This window comes from Anser anser, assembly GCF_964211835.1.
Source record: "Anser anser genome assembly, chromosome: 14".
Taxonomy (NCBI): domain Eukaryota; kingdom Metazoa; phylum Chordata; class Aves; order Anseriformes; family Anatidae; genus Anser; species Anser anser.
This window is the reverse complement of record NC_139735.1, coordinates 10,661,610-10,680,636: the sequence shown is the minus strand read 5'-3', so window position 1 is coordinate 10,680,636 and position 19,027 is coordinate 10,661,610. Positions and strand designations below refer to the sequence as shown.

General features: G+C 51.8%; 1 protein-coding gene across 4 annotated transcripts in view; it reads right to left on the bottom strand.

Annotated features, from left to right (window-relative positions):
* NEURL1B (neuralized E3 ubiquitin protein ligase 1B) overlaps positions 1–19,027 on the bottom strand; it is a 128,234-nt gene that overhangs the window by 66,379 nt on the left and 42,828 nt on the right. For 2 of the 4 annotated variants that reach the window (XM_083799287.1, XM_083799286.1), the window contains exon 2: positions 10,374–10,460. The exons of the other annotated variants lie outside the window; for them this stretch is intronic. In XM_083799287.1, the coding sequence (XP_083655413.1) occupies positions 10,374–10,460 (87 nt within the window). The remainder of the gene's footprint in view (positions 1–10,373; positions 10,461–19,027) is intronic. 4 annotated transcript variants of the gene reach the window in all.

Below are 19,027 nucleotides of genomic sequence, written 5' to 3'. Positions count from 1 at the left end.
GCAGAAAGACTCAGGCAAATATTTCTGAAACTAAAGGGTGGTGCGTTGACTCCACGCTTTGTCTGATCCAGAACAAGCATTGTTGAATGGAAGGTGTTAAACTGTGCCCAACGGTGGATGAAGGCACGTATGTGAAGGTGTATCCAGCCCCTGGTCACAGCTCCTGTCTGTAGATGACTAATAAAGGTTTGATTTAGTGTGCCCATGTCTGAAAAGTCATTCTGGGAGCACGGATCCCACTTGTCACCATGCTTACTCCTTTGTCCCCCGGGGCAGCTTTCATCCCACGAGCACAGCTCTCGCTGACCTGCCTCTCAGCAGGGGCAGGACTTGATGGTCCCCAGAGCTCCCTGCCAGCCTCGGCCCCTCTCTGCTGCTGTGAATCATCTCCAGGTCCTGGCTTGCATCATTCCAGAGGAATTAAACCCCTCAAGTCTGAGGTAAGTGTCTAAAACCCATTTAAAATCCCCAGGGTAAGAAAGAGAGGCTTTCAGAGCAACAGACTTGACTTGGATTTTAAAGGAAGATTTTTTTCTGGGAAGCAAAAACTCCTCTCTCTCTGCTTTCTTCAGCATCATTCCCAGGTCACAGCTGTGGGATAATTTTGTGATGGGGGCTTCCCACAACGGGCTGCAGGAAGGGTGCAGGAGCGGGCAGGTCTCTTCCTTCTCTCTCTCACCTCTTTAAACCATTTTTGCCTTCTTCTGTCCCAACTCCTCAGCCCTACCATGGCGCTGACATGGAAGCATCAGGTAGGGCATGAATCAGATAGGGCATGACTTCCAAATCCAGGTGCTTAAACTCCTGGGATGCTTTTCAGAGGTGATGAGCAGCCATGACTGCTCACGCAGGCTGAAGCTGAGCAGCAGCACTGGCAGGATGGAGGGGAAACTGCACCCAACAGCGCAGGGCAATCCGTGCAGGAGCCAGACTGGCTTTCAGGGGCTAGATCAGTATCTGGGTTAATCCCGGCTTCTTTTTTCAAGTTGAATGGAAGTTTCCAGCATTTGTCATTACAATTTGGAAAATGTAAACTGATCCCTTGGTTGGTTTCTTCCAAAAAGCTTGGAAGACTTCAGCTTCCTGCAAATAGCTACCGAGGCTGGGAGGGGCAGGAAAATGGGGATGACAGATTCGGGCGGCATTAAGAAATCAATGAATACAAAAACCCTTTTTATCTCTAGACCCAAAGGAAGTTTACAAGAGGCTTTTCCTCCACTGTGGATGGGAAACCTGGCCGTGTGTTGAGGAGGGGACCCACTCGCCTGCGGGCACTGCCCGAAGCCTCACCAGACCCAGTGAAGGAGCCGAGAAGGGGACCGACAAACAAGACACACGTGGGCTCAGAAACTATGGCAGAGGAGGCTGGAAATGCTGGAAAACAGAAGCAGAAAGATGCATAGATAGGCTGAATAGTGCCCTCCCTTCCCGTCCACCAGCACAACAAAAGCAATGGGCAGCCCAGCACGGCCGGGCAGAGGAACAGGCAGGGTCTGGAGTGATCGTCCTTGTCGGGGCGAGCTCAGCTGAGAGGAGAAAAGCAAGGTACCGAGGAGGTACATTTCTCTCCAGGTTCACACGTAGCAACAGTGCAAGTTTCTATAGCAACGCCAGGATTATTTTTAGCATTAGTCATATTTTAACAGCAACAACCCAACGTGGAGCTGGGGTGGAGGGCTGCATTTCGCCCCCCTCCACTGCTTCTTCCTTTCCTCCTGGAGATGCAAAAGTGCAGGCAGGCAACTGTGTACGTGTATGTATGTGACCTGCCCGTGCCTACGAATAAAGCTGAGAGGAGAGGGCATCAGGCAGAAAACTCCCTTTTCCACCCCAGTGAGACGCCTTTGTTGCTGACCCTTCGGTGGTGCTCAGCACCCTGGTGAGGTGCTGGTCCCGGTGGCAGCGTGGTTGGACACCCAGCCCACAAAAGACATTTCTGGGGCATTCTCCCAGCTCCCTTCAGTCCCGATCTGTGCTAAGAACAGAGCATCTTCCCCAGCACTGGGACCACGGGAAAAGACACAGCCCAGTCTCGCTGCCTTGGAGAGCACGGGGAGGTGAACAACGGGACCGGGCACAACTTGCAGCTTGTATTTTTGATACTGCACAAATACAGGAGGCCAAGCAGATAGAGCTTTTTGGCTCTCCGAACAAGCAAGCATCCTCCAGGATGCCAATCCCCGTGGCTGTCACCGAGCAACCGATTCCTTAGGCAAGTTTGGAAATTCTCTTTCTTGTTCTACAAAGCCCGGTGCAGCACAAACAACAGCCTTGCTTAACAGTCACTGGAGCCAGTGACAAACAGAGCAGATCCATGGCAGCCTTGGCCAAGCAAAAGCAGGAATGCAAATTATAACATCCCCTAAGTATCTGTTATCCACCCACACAGTCACAGACAGTTCCTCTTGCCACTCAGAACAACCCAAATCATTAGCAATAAAAATATGTGCCGTGATAATTAATAATTTCCCTTGCACGCAGTTTCTTTCATGCAAAGAAAACCCAACGGTGCTTCACAATTCGTGGCATCACTGAACAGCGAGCAGCTTGCAGGGGCTCGGCCACGCGCGTGTACCCCCGGGAAGCAAGGCGAACACTCAAATCTCCAGCTCTGGGAATGGAGCAGGAGTAGCCCTGCTGGGATATGACCAGTAAGAGCCCTCAAGCCATAATTTCCTCGAGGAACCTTCCCACGAGCAGGGTGCCACTGAGAAGGGATGGGAGAAGAGGCGAGGGGGCAGACAAAATTGGTTTCAGCCCTGTCAGGGACCACAAGATTTAGCCCAGAGCGCTCCATTCCCACCGTGCTGCTGAGACTCCACTGAAGCCAATGGGAGCAGCGAGTGAACCCAAAAACATCCCGTCACTTCAAGACCCCTGCTCGTGCTGGGGGCCCCAGGCAAGACCTGCCTGGGCTACGGTCAAGGCAAAGGAAGGGAATGGTGGCTTTCCCTCTCCATGGGCGTCGACATACCTTGCATTTATCACAGAGGTATTTTATTGCAGTGTGGCTTCCAAGAGGATGTGAGTCTGTGCTGCACTTGGGGCTGGGAGCAGGTAGGGTGCTTCCCAGGCTGCCTCTTACCAGTGAATAAAGTCCTTTATGGAAACAGCTGCTAAAGCAACAGCAGTGCCTCTGGCTTCCCATCCTTACTCACTGCCTGCCTGCAGCTTCTGCTTCATGGCTCACGGATCCACAGGCCAACCCATAGAGAAAAAAAGGCAAATCACCTCCTGTGCGGCAGCTTATACATCTAGCGGGATGCACTAAAGGGAATCTCTCCGCTGGCAATATTTAAGAATACACAAACTAAACCAGGTATTAAACAACCATCAGGGGAGCCAGATCCTGATCACATCTGTGGAAAGCAATCCTCGCTTGTCTCTGATCTTCTCCAGCTCACTTCTGCTCGCTCCTGAGCCCGTACTGAAGGAGGGTCACTGGAGCTCTGCTCAGAAGAGCAGGGAATCACTTCTGAAAACGACCTCGTGGGCTGGCTGGAACCAAGCTTTATATCTTTATTTTCCCTCCTGAATACCATATTTGCTATGCCATCCACATCACCGCATCCAAATGGCCACCCTATGATAGCAAAATGGGACGACCACACACTGCCCCCAGCACCGCCATACAGGACTGGCCCTGGCACCTCGCCTGGAGGAGCACAATGCCCAGAAGGACGGGAGCAGGCAGGACTTTTTTGTCCACCGGCTTACGCAGCCTGTGGATCCCCCGCATATTCTGGAACAGGCAGTGAGTACAAATGCCCTTGGGGAAAGGCCAAGTTTGTGCTGCGAGTTAATTGCCCGTATCCACGGCATCCAAAAAACCACAGAAGCTCCTTAGAGACGAGCCTGCTGCCTTGTGAAATCACGGATGCTGTTTTACCACTTCAGTGAGTACTCAGTGTCCCCAAAAAAAAGGCAAGGTTGATTAAAACAATTTGCTCTTCAGCCTTCGTCCATCTGCTAAAACCCGCCGATCTTTCCCCAAGAACGCTTCAGCACAGAGCCAAGCCACCGGGAGCAGAGACGACGGGGAAAGCTGGGATAATTGGGCTGTCGCTGCCATAAGGGAGCTGTGTAAGCCGGGAGAGACGGAAAGGACACGTGGCTGGCTGCCAGGAGGGCTGTCATCCCCGCAGGTGAGCTAAGATTAGTGCCTGGGAACGCAGTAAGGATGGGCGGCTCGCTCTGCTCCTCCGCCGGCTTCCGCGCCGCTCTCACGACGCTCAGCCCCGCGCAGCGCTCGGTGCGGGCAGCGCGTTATCCTGCAGCTATTTTCAGACGGTGACGAGGAGAAGCAGAAGGGCCTGCGATGCCCCAGCTGAGTGGAAGCCAGCGGAGCTGCTGTTGTCACTGCACCAACTCCTCAGCACCTGCCACCTCTGGATTTGGCATCCGTCCCCCAGGCTCGTACCAGGATGATATCATCTGCTTTTCTGACTCCATTTCGACATCTACCTGACACTAAGTTATGTAAAGCCCCATGAGAAAGAAAACTGGAGCAGGACCCAGAGAAGCTGAGGATGCTCTGGAAGGCAGGGATCACGACCAAGCCCCTGCCTTTTGGCGTCACTCCTTGCCACAGCTCTTGGCTGCTGGTCCCAAATCCCAGCAGAGCTGGAGGCAGACCACAACTCAATAGTTTTTGGCGAGCACTCCAGTTGGAAACCACTGGAGAAAGACCAGGTCTTCTGGCATTTACCCTTTACTTTCCTTGATTTCCCCAGGTCACTAGGGTTGTGCATGAGAAGAGGTGTGCATTTTCTCCCTGTTAGCCCAGGACAGATAGGGGCTGCTGGGGGAGGCTCCAAAAGTGTGCCATAAGGCTCTGTGCCTCACTAATGAGCCTAGACTAAAGTCACGGGGATGGGGCTCGCTCCCCGCCTGGCAGCTGAGGCTTATGACACTGGTTTTGAGCTTATAGCAATGGCAAGAGGGAAACTCCTCGTGGCCAAAGCTGTCGAGGTGGGAATGCAGGAGAGCAACAAAAACTATTCTTGGTAGGGCTGGGAGCAAGAGACTGCAGCTAGTTCCCAGTCACAGAGATATCACTGTGGAGGAGCTGGAAGGCACTTGCAAGGTTCCAGCAGAGCTGACAATTCAGGAGGATGATGATGAATCAGTGCGAGTTTGCAGCAGGATTATTCCTATAAGTTGTGCAGATATTTGAGAAAATGGACATTATAGATGCTGGAATGGTCTGCTGCTTGTGGAACGGACCTGAAGGTACCCTAGCATCTACTTTGGCTGCTCTGGAGCTCAGCAAGCGCGTTAACCAAGAAAATTAATTTTTATTGATCTGTATTCAGTCCTCCATTGTTTTACACACACTTAGCTTAAGGAGCTTCCTCAGGAGCCTGACAAAGTGAAAGCTATTTTCCAAAAGGAAAATCTACCTCTTGCTCACAGCAGGATAACCAAGGGAGGAGACCCCATGGGCTGCAAGGCGCCTGTGCCATCCAGCCACTACCTCTTAGCTCCTCAGATCCAGCCTCAGCTCCCCACTCTCCCGTCCTCCCAGAGAGCAGAGGGCAAAAAAAGCAAGCGGCAGCCGGCGTCTCCGGAGGGCTCTGCTCTCCCACGCTGCATTTCCACGGGGAAGCCATGCCGGGCTGATGAAGAGCAGCGCGCCTGGCCTGCCCTCAGCTGCTGTACGTTTCATTTTCCCCAAGGAAACGGAGAATTTTCCTAATTAAGCATTAAAGTGATTCAATTATGAGGAATGCTCTCTTGTTGAGTTAAACTCCATCTCAGACAAGAGTGCAGCAAGGCTGTGGACAATTCTGGAGAGGTTTTGCTGACTGGTAGATCAGGAAGTATCGCAGCTCAGAAATGGGATTTTTTTTCCCTTAAGAAAAGCGCTGAATCGCAGCCTCTGCAAGAGTAGAAGACAATGGAAAAAACAAGAGAAAACGAGACAAACAGGAAAAGAAAAAAGACACAGGCAGCTTCTTGAGCAGAAGCATACCAAGTATTTTGGGCTGCCGGCTGCCCCAGTGCCTCCCAATCTGCCATGGACAGAAGGAGGCTGGGATTTGTGCAATTAAACAGGACAGCATTTGCCAATGCAGTCCTCACCCCCAGTCTCAAAACCCTTGATGAAACTTGCTAATTGGCATGTCAGACTGCTCTGACTGACAGCTCTCAGGTCAGCATAGCCCCATGTCAGCTCTGCGAGGCAGCTAAGTGAAAAGCATCCCACATCCCCTGAAAGGCACATCATTATTTTTGTTTCAAAAACAAGCAGCCCCCTTCTTCCCCACGGTGGCAGCAGCCCTGGGTGTCTGTGGGGCTCGGTCCTGCCCCAGGAGGGGCTGCTGGTCCCAGCCGGGGCCAGGCTGCGAGCGCCTTGTCCCCAAGGCTCAGCCAGAGGCTGCTGCGTGCCTGGTGGCTGTATGGGGACAGCCCCGTAGCTGCTTTGCCAAGCAGGACTCAGCCCAGGTTCTCTCTTCCCCAGCCTCACCAAAGGAGGAGGGACAGAGAGAAGCCTCCTGGGCATGCTCCCGGTGCTGCCTAACTGCCTTTCTCTGCAGGAACACCGTGTGAGATCAGGGTGGGAGCCAAGGCTGCACTGACAACCCAGGGAATGCACTTCAACTTGTAATGTCCAGTACGGACTATGTTTTGGGAGAGAAAAAATATTAAATCGCAGACACTGTCTAGACAAACGTAGCCACCTTCCAGGCCCCCCTTCCCTCCCATCTACTCCATTTGCCTTCACGCTCTCCAGCTGGCCTGTCCAACATCCCCTCCTCGTCTGCTGCTCTGCATTAACAATGTCCCCATTTGTCAGGGGCTGGGGGGACTCCTTCCAAGCCAGCACACCTCGCTCTTGCAGGGACAGCTGCAGAGCAGCGAGCCAGCAGTGCAACTGCAGCTCACGGAGCCGTGTCTGAGCCAGCTTTATGCTGGCTGGAGATGGTACTGATAACAGCAGAGCTGTGGCAGGTTGGAGCTCAGTCCAGAATCTGGCCAAGAAGTCGAAAAATGCCTTTTCAGGCAGCGTGCCATGAGCTGCCTGCTACTGCTGCTACACCGCCAGCAGCACCGCTGCATACAAGCCCCCACTACACGCATCTCTGCCCCAACGTCAGATCCAGGCTCTGCAGAATACAAAGATGCATTTAATCAATTGAGCTGCAGAGAGCATCTTCGTAAAGAGGCTGAAAGCTGGGTGAAAGCAGAGGGTGACAATGAGCATCAAGAAATGCCCTAAGAGGAGGCAGGTCGGTGCTGAGAAGCAGGGCTGGACACAAAGCTGCTTCCACGAGAGCAGCATCTCCTCTCTGCTGGGAGGTGATGACTGCTGCGGCAGCAGGTTGCATCCATCAGAAGGGCTTTGTGAACCTCCAGTGATCTAGAAGGACGTATGAACACACTTCTCCACACCAGCCGGCAAGCCGCCCTTGCAACAATTTCGCGGTCAGCTGCAGCCAGGAGCTGGCACCACGACAGATGCCCTTCCCCAGCTCTTCCTCCACCATCCCAGCAAAGCTCACGCCTTGGGACACCAGCACTGACCACGCAGAGCACGGAGAGCTGTGCAACAAGCCGATGGCTGGAGGTGACCTTCCACAACCCAGCCAATTTGTGCCCTACTTAGATTAATCCCTGGAAATCCTGGACCGTAACCTCAGGACCTGCCGGCAGCACACTCTGCTAAAATTAAACCAAACCTTTTCCAGGGAGGTTTGCAGACCTCAGGCGTGTGTTTTGCTCCTCAGAAGCTTTGCACGTTAACTGTTTCCAGCCCAGAAAGGCAGGTTGTGGATGGACAGGCATGAACTGGCCCTGTGGCACCATCGATACCGGCTGGTTGAACCCTACGAGCTGAAGGCCCCGGCAGTACCACCTGCAAACGGAGATGATGACCCTCACCTTCACAAAGCATCTCTCGTACCCCAACTGGAAGGGTGACGAAATATTTAAGATAATCCTGAAATATAATTACCATTGAACAAGTTAATGACAGAAGAGACTGAGGCTGTCACCTGGCAATAAGCAGCGATTATTTCAGATACATTATCTCATCCACTTCCCTTTCTGTCCACCTCCAACCTCTCGGCTAGCTGCTCCCAATTAGGGTTTTTGCGTCCCTTCAGCCAGGACAGAGACCATTTTCCTGCCCAGCTGGAGCAAATCCGCTGACCTTCGGGACCTGTCCAGCCCCACCGGGCAGCAGATGCCATGTTCTCGGGAAGGAAGGTACATCCGCAAAGGGACAAGCTGTATCAAACCGACAGTCAGACAAGCCACAATTTGGCCCGGGTTCAGCTGACCTCAATTCTGCCTAAACTCCCAGAGCCGAGCATGGTCCGTGGGAAGACCCACAGCTTTCAGCAGCATCTGCCAATGGGAAGCATCAGATGGAGACAAAGGTGGAAATTAGGCCATCTGAATCTGGGCCAGCGCTCCCCGGTCTTGAGATCCCATCCCCTGCTGCAGTCCTGTCCCTGCTGCTGGGACGGGAGGCCACCAGCCCGGCCACTTGCCGTCAGTGCCACCCCTGCGTGCAGGCAGCACGTCCACCTCCTCTCCCTGTACGCCACAGAAGCCAGGCCAGTTCCAGACCTGGGAATCCTGCTGAAAAACAGAGGCTACAATTCACAAGCAAACCATTTCCCCATTCATTATTCAACCGTCTCAAGTAGCGCACGCTACTTTTCCTACCACTTTGCCACTTTTCAATCATTTGCAGTAAAGCAAATCAATCATTTACGTGACTTACAATTTGGTTCAGCCTACACAAAGCTAAAAAAGACAAGGGCTCTCCTTGAACGGGGACAGTGCATTACTCGAGTGAGGCTGACAAGAACAGGATCTCTTGGCTCATCTCCTGCCACTCACTGACAGCAATTTAGAAAGGGCTGTTTGACAGTAATTTCCTCTTTCCATTCTTATGCTGCCTGACTGCAAAACTACCAGTGCAGAAACCAAACTGTTAAAAAAAAAAAAGACAATCAAACATTTGAGTGAGGTGCCTCTCGTTTTGCCATCTGATATTTTGAGTGATTTTTGACTAAAAGCACTGAAGACCACAGGCTCCAAGGCACGCTTGCAAAAAAGGGTCTTGAGCATCTTCCCCCTCTTCCCAAGGATGCTGCGACTTGTAAACACGCTGCATGGCCACGACGTGCCTCCTGCTCCTTCTGGTACCCGCAGCACCAGGACGCTGCGTGGATGGGGATGCACAGCCTGTTTTGGGCCAACTATCCACCTGGTCAGAGCACACCACCCCGGGCATGGTTACACACGTGGGGCTAATTTTTGGAGCCTGACATGTATTCTGCAGATGCACTTCCTTGCTACAAAGTCTTTCTGGTGCTCTGCTGTTTTCAAGCTCTCACCCCTTGCAATCCTTTACCCAGGCACCAAGCCACCCTGCTGCTGAGCTGCCAGAGGATTTACTTATACACGTCTTCTCCCTGGAACAGCCCCAATATCCATGTCAGTCATGATCATACTCAAATTCCACATCAGGCAGCTTTCCTCATCTGCCTGGAAATATTATTTTAGCCTGCTGCCACAAAGAGACAGATTGGTATCAATTTTAGATCAAGCTATTTAAAATACCCTGGTCTCCTTTTAAAATCTTTCTTTCCTGTCTGACTAACTGCAGGCAACACATACACCCTCAAGATGCCTGAACTTTTGGTGCAGAACACGGGTATAAAACCCACTTCCTCTCCTGATTGCACTTCCAAAAATGAAGGACTGTGCATAAAAACTTAGCCCTTGAGCTGCAGTGCTTCCACAGGGAGAAAAATCTCAACAGGGGACAGAAATGGCTGGGATGACCAGAAAGACCATAACATAGTGGGAGAGTAAAGCCTGCAAGAGGCAGCTTGCTACACACTGCCAAAGGAGGGCATGCACCGTTCAAATGCAGATGAGGTGAAGCGTAAGCAGAACCTGAGAAGCTGGTCTGGCACAGATGAGAGATGTGAGCAAGAAATCCCTTCCTTGCATGCCAGAAGTCCTCTTCATCTCAATATGTGCCTGTGTAGCCCAACATGTCCTCAGTTACTTGTAGATACTAACGAACACGTGCTCCTCACTGGAAGCAGAGCCCTCAACGGAGTGACCGGGACACAAGAGCCCTTACCGCATCTTTTATGACACACCTTGGGCTGAAAACCCCTTCTTGTCTCCCCACATCCCACACCAAGAAACTTCACCAGACATCCCTCTACCTGTAACTGCAGAGCTTGTTAGATTAAACCTCGCCCTCTTCAAAAACCCACCCACTGCGTTTCCCCTTGGAGACTTGTGTGTCTGCAAACGTGCCGTGTGGCTGCGGTGCCACCTCCCCGGGGCTGCCCCAGGGGGAACGCCGCAGCCCCACCGCGCCGCTGGCACCGCCGTACCTGCGCAGTGCAGGGGCACGAGGGCGAGGACGGGGACCCTCCTGCTGGCCGTCACGTCTCGTCTCCTCCCTGCTGCCACGGGATTCCCTGGAGGACCGGAGAGAATTGATGGGGATGAGATGAGTAACCACGGTGAAGAGAAAGTACTCTTACCACACACACACAGGAGGCTGGAAGGAGCAGGGGATGCTTTCGTCACTTGCTTATAAGCTAGACAGTGAGGCTAAAGAGATTTCACATTCAGCCTTTTTCTTTCCCCTTCTCAGTGAAAATATTCTGGTTCAATAGTGACATTCGAGTGCAGGGGGAAAGGAGTGCAACCATCCCAGCTTCTCTTCTGGAAAGGCAAGCAGGGAAGAAAAGCTCTGAACAGCAAACACACACTGACACACATTTCCAGGCTTCCTTCACACTCTGCAAAGCAGGGCACCAGGGTCAGCGCCTCTTCTCTTTCCCATCACATTCGACGTGAAGCACGCTGTAGGGTTCAGCCCCAACTCTTGTGTTAGCTGGAGGAAAACACAGCTGATGTAGGGAGCGTAGCACTGCTTCTAGGCCAAACAGCCGGAGCCTCGGCACAGAAACGCCTCGTAAAGCATTAGCCCGGCTTGCTTTTCTGCCGGCCTTCTGTTTACGCGGGCAGGAGGCTCTTCCTCTGCGCTCTGCTGTGCTTGGCAGCATCTTGGGAATGCTAAGTCAGGCAACCTGCCTTTAAGGCATGGGAAATCGGCTGAAAACATAAATAGCTCGTGCGTCTTCACCCGCTGCTCACGCGGAGCTTCATGGCACAAACACAACGAGGGAAGGCACAGCACATCGCCAGCTCCTCCGCAGCACCCAGGTGAAAGCTGGGCCGCCCGCTGCCACCGTGGGGACACAGCAGCGACCACGGGCTGAGGGTGGCAGAGCCCCCTGACCTCAGCTAACGCACCCGTACACCCATCAGCTTTGCTGATAAGACCAAATGGGCTGGCTTCACTTCCCTGCAAGTTTTATGTACTCGATGCACGCGATTTCTGTCACGGCATGGGAATTCTGGAGAGTCTAAATATCCAGGGGTGTCCGTGCGTCTGCACTGCTTCCAGAGGCACCCACTGTCCTCAGCTCCAGGCGTGAGGGCGAGGCCATTTATTTTGCCTGGACACCTTGAGTAACAGATGACTGCCCGCGTCTTCCTCCTCGCAGACAGCTCATTATCACCTTGTACACACACAACCGTGATATTTCACGTGTCTCCTGTGCCGTCTTCTCAGGCCCATTGAGCCAAGGAGACCTCACAGTAGACTGCGAGCCAAGGATTTACCAAAGGACAATTTATCTGCAGTGAGAGCCCCTAACCTTAAGAGATTACCCTGAGCTTCAGGCTGAGAGGGACCCGGGGATTTTCCAAGAGAGATGGTTAGGAAGAGGTGGAAGATGAACAGAAGAGAAGACAGACAGCAGGTAGAGGCTGGATGCTGCAGAAGCAGAGCCATGGCAGGGCAGAAGCAACAAACTTCCTCAAAACATTAAAAAATAAATAAATAAATAAATAAAACACTTCTGCATCTTTTTCTGGTGCCATCCACAGCTCCTTGCACCCAGACCATATTTCTCAATCCCTTGCCTGGCACTGAATATTGCTCCTTCAGTTCCTCGCAGCTCTTTCATCGAAACATTCCTCACAAACCTCCTCCTCTTCCCACTCAGAAGGCACCAAGAAAACACACGAGGGAAAGCAGCGAAACCAAATCTAAACAAAAAACAGGGCAATGCAAGCTGAACTTGGGATCACTGACACTTCGCCATTAGTCTTTGCAGCCTCCACCCTTTCTGCTGAAAGTTTCCATTTAAGCCGCAAACTCTTTGGGGCAACAACCTCCTCTTTATTCTGCCCATGACGCATTTATTGGGAAGTGGTTAATATCTAAAGTGGACAGGCACAGAGGCTTCTTGGAGTACACGAGAGCCCAACGTCTCCTCGTCTCGTAATCCACAGGCAAGCTGGGGAATGGTTGCATGTGAAACGCCGAGAGCAAGATCTTGAGCCGAGCAACCAACTAACTCGGGGCATGGCAGTCACACACACCATCTGGAGCAAATCGTAACAGTTTGGGGCTGGAGAGTGCCAACTGGCACAAGCTCAGACCCGGCCCTGAAAGCCACGAGCGCTGCTCTGTCGGTGTAGACCAGGAGATGGGGGAACGCCCTTGGACTGAGCCGGACACGCTTGGCAAACGGAGCTGCTGCAACAAGGAGCCGGCGGGGCTGTCCACGTGCTCAGCTCCATAAGAAATTCTCACAACCCTCCCTGGGACAAGCAGTCCCAGTGCTGTGCCTGCGACAGGCTCACGAGGCAAAAGAAGCAGGATTTGGGCACGCAGCATGGGCTGTCTGCAGCAGAGAGGGTGCAGCCAAGGTTTGAGACAGCTGAGGACAAGGGATATCACACCAACATGGGGATGTGTGTGCCTCCGTGTGCTCCTCCTCAGCCTCAGAGAGGATTCCCAGCTATCCCAGTAACCACAGCATCTCCAAGGTGGCAGCACTGGGAGACTCTGCCCGGGGAAGGGAAGGGCCCTTTCTGTCCCAGCCCGATGCCAAGATCCCAGGGCTGTCACCACCAGGAATCTGGCAGTAAACAAGCTAGCGTGCAAGGCCTTTGTGGCTGCAGCCAAGCATGAAGACCCCTGAAGGCACATGCATGCTCTTTGTAGGGTGCTTAATGCGTATGCCTCGTTTGTGGAAGGTCAGCTATGTAACAGCAAATTAAGGCGGCTGAAGAGAAAGCCTAAAAGTTTTGCTGCTCTCAGCAAAAGCTCATCTAATAGGCACAGCTCTGCTTTTTGCTAATGAGCATCCTTCCCAACCCACAAGTGGCCAGCACTAAACCTCAGCGATTCCATCAGCCTGCCCTAGCACCTGCAGGCCCGTGAGCTCTCCCCAAAAACTCCGCAAAGCCCTCTCGGACCAGCCTTCAGTTAGCAAATTCATCATTTTCTGCTCCCGGAGCAGCTTCATTTTTAGGTGCCACTCAAATTTGTGCAGCGTTTGCACTGTAAATGTCACGTACGTCTGTCTCTCTAACACCACGGCCTCCCCCTTCTCTCCCTGAGCAAACGGAGCCCTGGCCCCGCTGATGCACAGCAGTTTTGGCCACCTCACTCCTCTCCCTCCATCTCCTCCTGGGTTCCCTCTGACACAACACAGCAGCCACCCATCCTCTCACCCACGGTCCCGTAGCAGCTCTCGGTTCTGATCCGTGCTGTTCTCTGCCATCACTTTTCCCCTATCCCTTTTCCCTGGCACTTGGACCAAACACCACAGCGCTGACTTGTACCATTTTTTGGTTTATTCCTTCCTAGGAGGACTGGCAGTCATGTCGCGCTGACCCGCACCACGCAGCTATTTCTGTCGGGCAGAAGCATGCTCTCCAGGAAACAGACGCTATTTTCCCTTGCGATCTCAGATTGATGGGAGCTCAGGTTCTTCCTGGGCGATATCAACTTTATGAGCTATTTACACAACCTCCTGGCTGTCTTAGCTGGAAAATAGACAGAAGAGAGAAAATCAAATATTTAAGTAGCAAAAAAAAGTCTCCAGCCCACAGTAAAGCTGCTTTTCCCACCGCAGAGCCACGCTGGCTCTGCCCCGTGCGCCACGAGGGGTGACCAGGCACCGGCAAGTGCAGCGTGGACCCATTCCAGATCTCAGCATGACAAATGATGCCCTCAGCGTGGGGGCCAGAAGACAATGGTGAACTTGTGACACGCTGGATCCTAACCAACTTTGATAGGACAATAGAAAAATTCATAAATAGAAAACGCAGAATTGCTGGAAAAAGCAATTTGTGAGAAAATGTCAGAGGATTCTGAGTGATTTGACCCAAAAGAGAGAGGAAATCTGCATCGAGAGAAGCTTAAGAAAGACCTGACTGAAGAAGATTGCCCCGGTCTTTTGATACAGCTCCAGCCTCAGCTGAGGCTGGAAAAACCAAAGCCTGTTGCCATTTGTGATGTTCAGAAGCAGGCAAACTACTCCAAAAATTATTTTTAAAGAAAAAAAAATCTTTATTCCCTTGTCAACTCTTACACAGGCTCTTAGTTTCCCCAGAGGAGCTACAAGCTTGGTGCCACCGCTTTTGTCATTTTGCCTACAAAGCCAAGATCACAAAAAGTGGATTTGAATCTATCAAGTGGATTTGGATCTATTCAAGAGAAAAAATAAAATTTGGGAACTTCTGTAAAACTCCAAACCCAAATACATCCCACACACAGAATATTTTTGACATTTGACTTCTGGTACTCAGAAAAATCTCATGCCCAGTTAACATCAGGATGTTCCCAGGTAGAGCAAAGCACACAACTCCATAGGGGAAAAAATAAAAAAAAAAGGTTTTAAATTTATCCTGCACATTAGGTTAAATTTGTCCTACTCTTCAGGTTCAATTTAACAGCCAGGAAAATCTCAAACCCCCCAAACCAAATGCATTAACGTATTTATGCCTGCCATGGCAACAAAGGAAAAGCTGTGAAACACCTCCAGTCTGAGGCACAGCCACTAGCTGAAGCCAAGCACCAGGCTGGGATGAGCTCAGACATTTTGAGTAAGGGAAATAAGTTATGTATGTATAACTGCGTGGCACAGCGAGGTGGTCCAGAGCTGGGGCGTTAAATACACGCTGCAATACACCTTGTGTTCGCCTCTACGTTAAATCACAAGCCAGTAACTCTTGATCTATGGCCTTGTATTCAATTTGCTCAGCTAATTTTGTAGCTTAAAAGGCTATTGAATACCTTGGGGAAAGCAAACTACACAGACAAAGATAATCTCATCAGATCCTCTGCCCGCTGGCTGCAGTGAAAGCGCTCGCACATCCTGCTAGTCCCAGCACAAAGCGAGCTCACGGCAGGGTAACCAAACCAAACAGCCCTGTTGTATGAAACCAGACCTCGAAACCTTTGCTCTTCGTCCACACCCACCTCATCCTTTTGCTGAGCATCATCCTCCTAGAGGGAGCTCAGAAATACCTGCTGCAGGGACAGAGCTATAAGATCTGACACCGACTTGTGCGTGCCTCGGGCACCGCGCACCGCCGAGCCGAGACACCCGCAAGCTGCTCGGGGTGGGCAGGCTCCAGCACCCGTCCAGATGTGCCCTCGTGTCCCCTCCTGCACCCATCCAGATGTGCCCTCATGTCCCCTCCTGTACCCATCCAGATGTGCCCTCATGTCCCCTCCAGCACCCATCCAGATGTGCCCTCGTGTCCCCTCCTGTACCCATCCAGATGTGCCCTCATGTCCCCTCCAGCACCCATCCAGATGTGCCCTCATGTCCCCTCCTGCACCCGCCCAGATGCCTGGCACGGAGGTGTCTGATGTGCCCTTGTGTCCCCAGCAGCCCAGGTCCAACCAGGGAGCGATGCAGGACTCTGGGCCAGCATCAGCCTGAGCCAGGCACCCACACCTTAGCAAACCCAGACCTTCCCCACAGCCATCCACAGCCTCTTGAGCAGCAAGAAACCAACCCCAGCTCTCACGGGTCCGCGCGAGGGCTTTACCTAGCCACCGCTCCTCCTCGGGAAATGCTAGGCATATTTCCCAACTAAATAAACTTGAACCCTTTGCACAAGGGAAAGAAAAAGAGGCAGCTCCCACCGGGCTTGGGGTGAATTCTTGGCAGGGGTTGTATTTCTCATCGCCAGTGCAGCCACAACTCGTGTTTCCTTTAGCGAGTTATCTTTGCAGCCAGGAAGTGGGTCTTTCCATCTGGACAGCGTCAGGCTCTTGGCTGATTCTGCCTAAATGTTAACAAATCCCTGCTGCTGCCTTTATTTCCCCTCCTCAGGGATACTTGGAATTTTTATTTTTCTTCATAACCACCGAAGAATACATATTTCACAGAGTCCTGTGATCTTCTGGAAGGACCAACAGGGAAAGCAAATCACACTGGGTCTCGAGGTTATCTGCTTAGCCTAAAAAAAGGCACAACGCGAAACACAAAGCCAGAGGTTGCACAAGAGATTTGCAAGGCCTTAGGGGATGAAAGACTCATTTACCAAATGGATTTCACGGAGAAGTCCCACAGGAGAAAACAGCTCTAACTAGACGGAAATATATTTGCACAAACGACGTGAAGGGCTCGCTATGAATGGGTATTTACATGGGGTGCAAGAAGGGAGATGAGGAGAGGCTTGGCGGCAAAAGTAAGTGTCATGGCTGAGCTGTCATGAGAGAGTGAAAAACTTGCTGTCCTGACAGCAACGAGGGCAGAGGCTTCACCCCTCTTCTCAGCGTGGGGAGGGACCCAGGGGAGCGGGATGGGATGGAAAGGCACCCGGGGTGCTGCGCTCGCCCTGGCAGCGCTGCGGCTCCCCGGGGGCCGGCAGCGGGAGCAGCTGTGCTCGCAAGCTACAGGCAACCCCACTGATGAGGGATGTGCGAACTGCCTTCGCTGTCAGCCTCAGCGCAGCTCTTTCAGAGCAAGGGACCGAGCGCTCACACCCACAGCCCGCTCTGCCGCGATTTCTTTGCCACCCGGGAGGACCAGAGGTGCTAAATCAAGGGGTCACACAAAGGCAGAGGAGCCAAACTTCTTCTTCGAGTTGAGAAAAATCACTCTGGTGCTACTCACATCAGGTTCTGGCCTTTGCCATGAGCATCTGCGAGAAGCTTTCGTCTCCCCCACAGTAGCTGTCAGTTAGCCGAATGATTCTCATCAGCCTCCTCTTAATTCTTCCAGCCCGAACATCGAGGTGCAGCGGTGGAGGAAGACAGCCTGCACCCCTCCTGCGCCACGCAGACAGCGACCCTCCAAAGGGGCAGCTTTAACAGCACCCGAAGTATCCTCACGGTGTGAGGCACCCAAAGACCATGAGGTCTCTTATCCTTCAATCTTTTCTGCTCTGTCCTCGTGCTTTGAAATAGGGCTGTGCAAACCAGGAACGCTTTGCTCTGGCTCATGCAGACAGGGCCAGGGAGAGCACCAGCTCCTAAGGATTCTCATTTCAGAGTGACCCAATCTTTTTCCCATTATTTTCTCCTGCTTGCTGGACTGAAAAACGTGAACCGTTAATCTGGCCCAGATACAGAGCTTCATTTGTCCCTGAGCAAAATACTCAGGGAACTCTGGCAAAGGCAAGCCAAGTATCAGACTCACAAATCAGCCGGAGAAGCTCCTCTTTCATCTCCCAACCCAGCTCACCTGAGGGGTAGTCCCATAAACACCAATGTTTTGTACCAGGTGGAACTCTTTAGGGGATCTTTCATGGGATCCACTCCCATGGGATCCTTGTCAAAGTCACTTTTACTCTTGGGATAAATGAAAATCTTTTGGGAAAAAAAAAAATAAATTGTTAAAATGCATTGTCCTCCATGTCATGGGAACATCCTCAAGCCTCTGGATGAGGGGGGAACATCACTCAGTCCAACGCTTGGTTTCTTTTGGTTTTAGTCCAGCTGTCCCAAACAAAACATTTTAGAAATGTCAAGAAACGTCCATTGTCAGATCCGATCTGTGAAAAGTTTAGTCATACTTAAAGCACTTTTTTTTTCCACTGAAAAATGACTCAACAGGGGCAAAATATCTATTTTTAAGTCAAGTTCATCTTCTCCACAAGAAATATTCAGTTCCAAACAGGACCTAAGAGGGCAGGTAGTTGCTATGCAACTCCTGACAGAGGATGGCAAGTCAGAAGGGCATTTTCACTGAGTTAAGATCTTTATAAAAAGTCTAACCATAAAGTGTTATTTTCACTGTTTCATGTTGTCTTCAATAATTATATAAATCTGGCAAATGAACCCAAATAATGAAAGGAGAATGCTTCTTGGAGCAGATGAGCCAGGATGTTTAACGAGGGAAATTCTGTCTTCATGGAGAAATATCTATATTTTTGCAAGATAAGAACTGAGCCTTTCTAAAGGAAAAAACACCGAGCAGCCAAGAGGACTCTTGCCAAGTTGGAGCCCTTTGCAAACCTGCACAGGGCAGTCAGCACCGCTCACTCCATCGGCAGCCTCGTGGACGCCTAACCCTAAAATCACATCCCTCTTGCACTCACGATGCTGAGGGAACTGTGGGGTCACCTCTGAGTGGGAGCTGGGCAGCTCAGCCAGGCTTAACATCAAGGAACATAAAATACCCAGCAAACCGAGCTCTTGCTCATATTGTGCTTTTATACTCTAATGGGTTTGGGTAAATAAAATAGCTGCTATCTGCCCTGGAGGGAGGATCCCTGCCAGTTGTAAAGCAATTCTTCTTCTTGCCGAGAGCACCGCAAGCTTTTTGCATACACCGTGAGTCATGCCTGTGACTGATAGCGGGATCGGGGAGTTTGCACTGCCCGAGCCTGCCGGTAGCTTCCCAGGTTCATGGGGCCCAGGTTTGCAGAGCCTCCGGGTGAGGGTGGAGCAGAGCGCTGCGTGCTGCACCTCCACCTGGCAAACCCTCGGGGAGCACGGAAAGACCGGCGCACGGAGAGCTGCTGATGGAAACCAGAGGTAACTCCACAGGATTTGGGGAAGAGATGAGGAATGTGTTTAAAAGAAAATTAAAAATAAATAAATAAATAAAAGCCAAGGATGGGTGGTGAGATAGCAGTGAGGAGCAGCTCTCCAAGGGCTGAGGATCAGCCACTGGTACATGAGCATCCCCCAGATTCACTCCAACCCCACGGA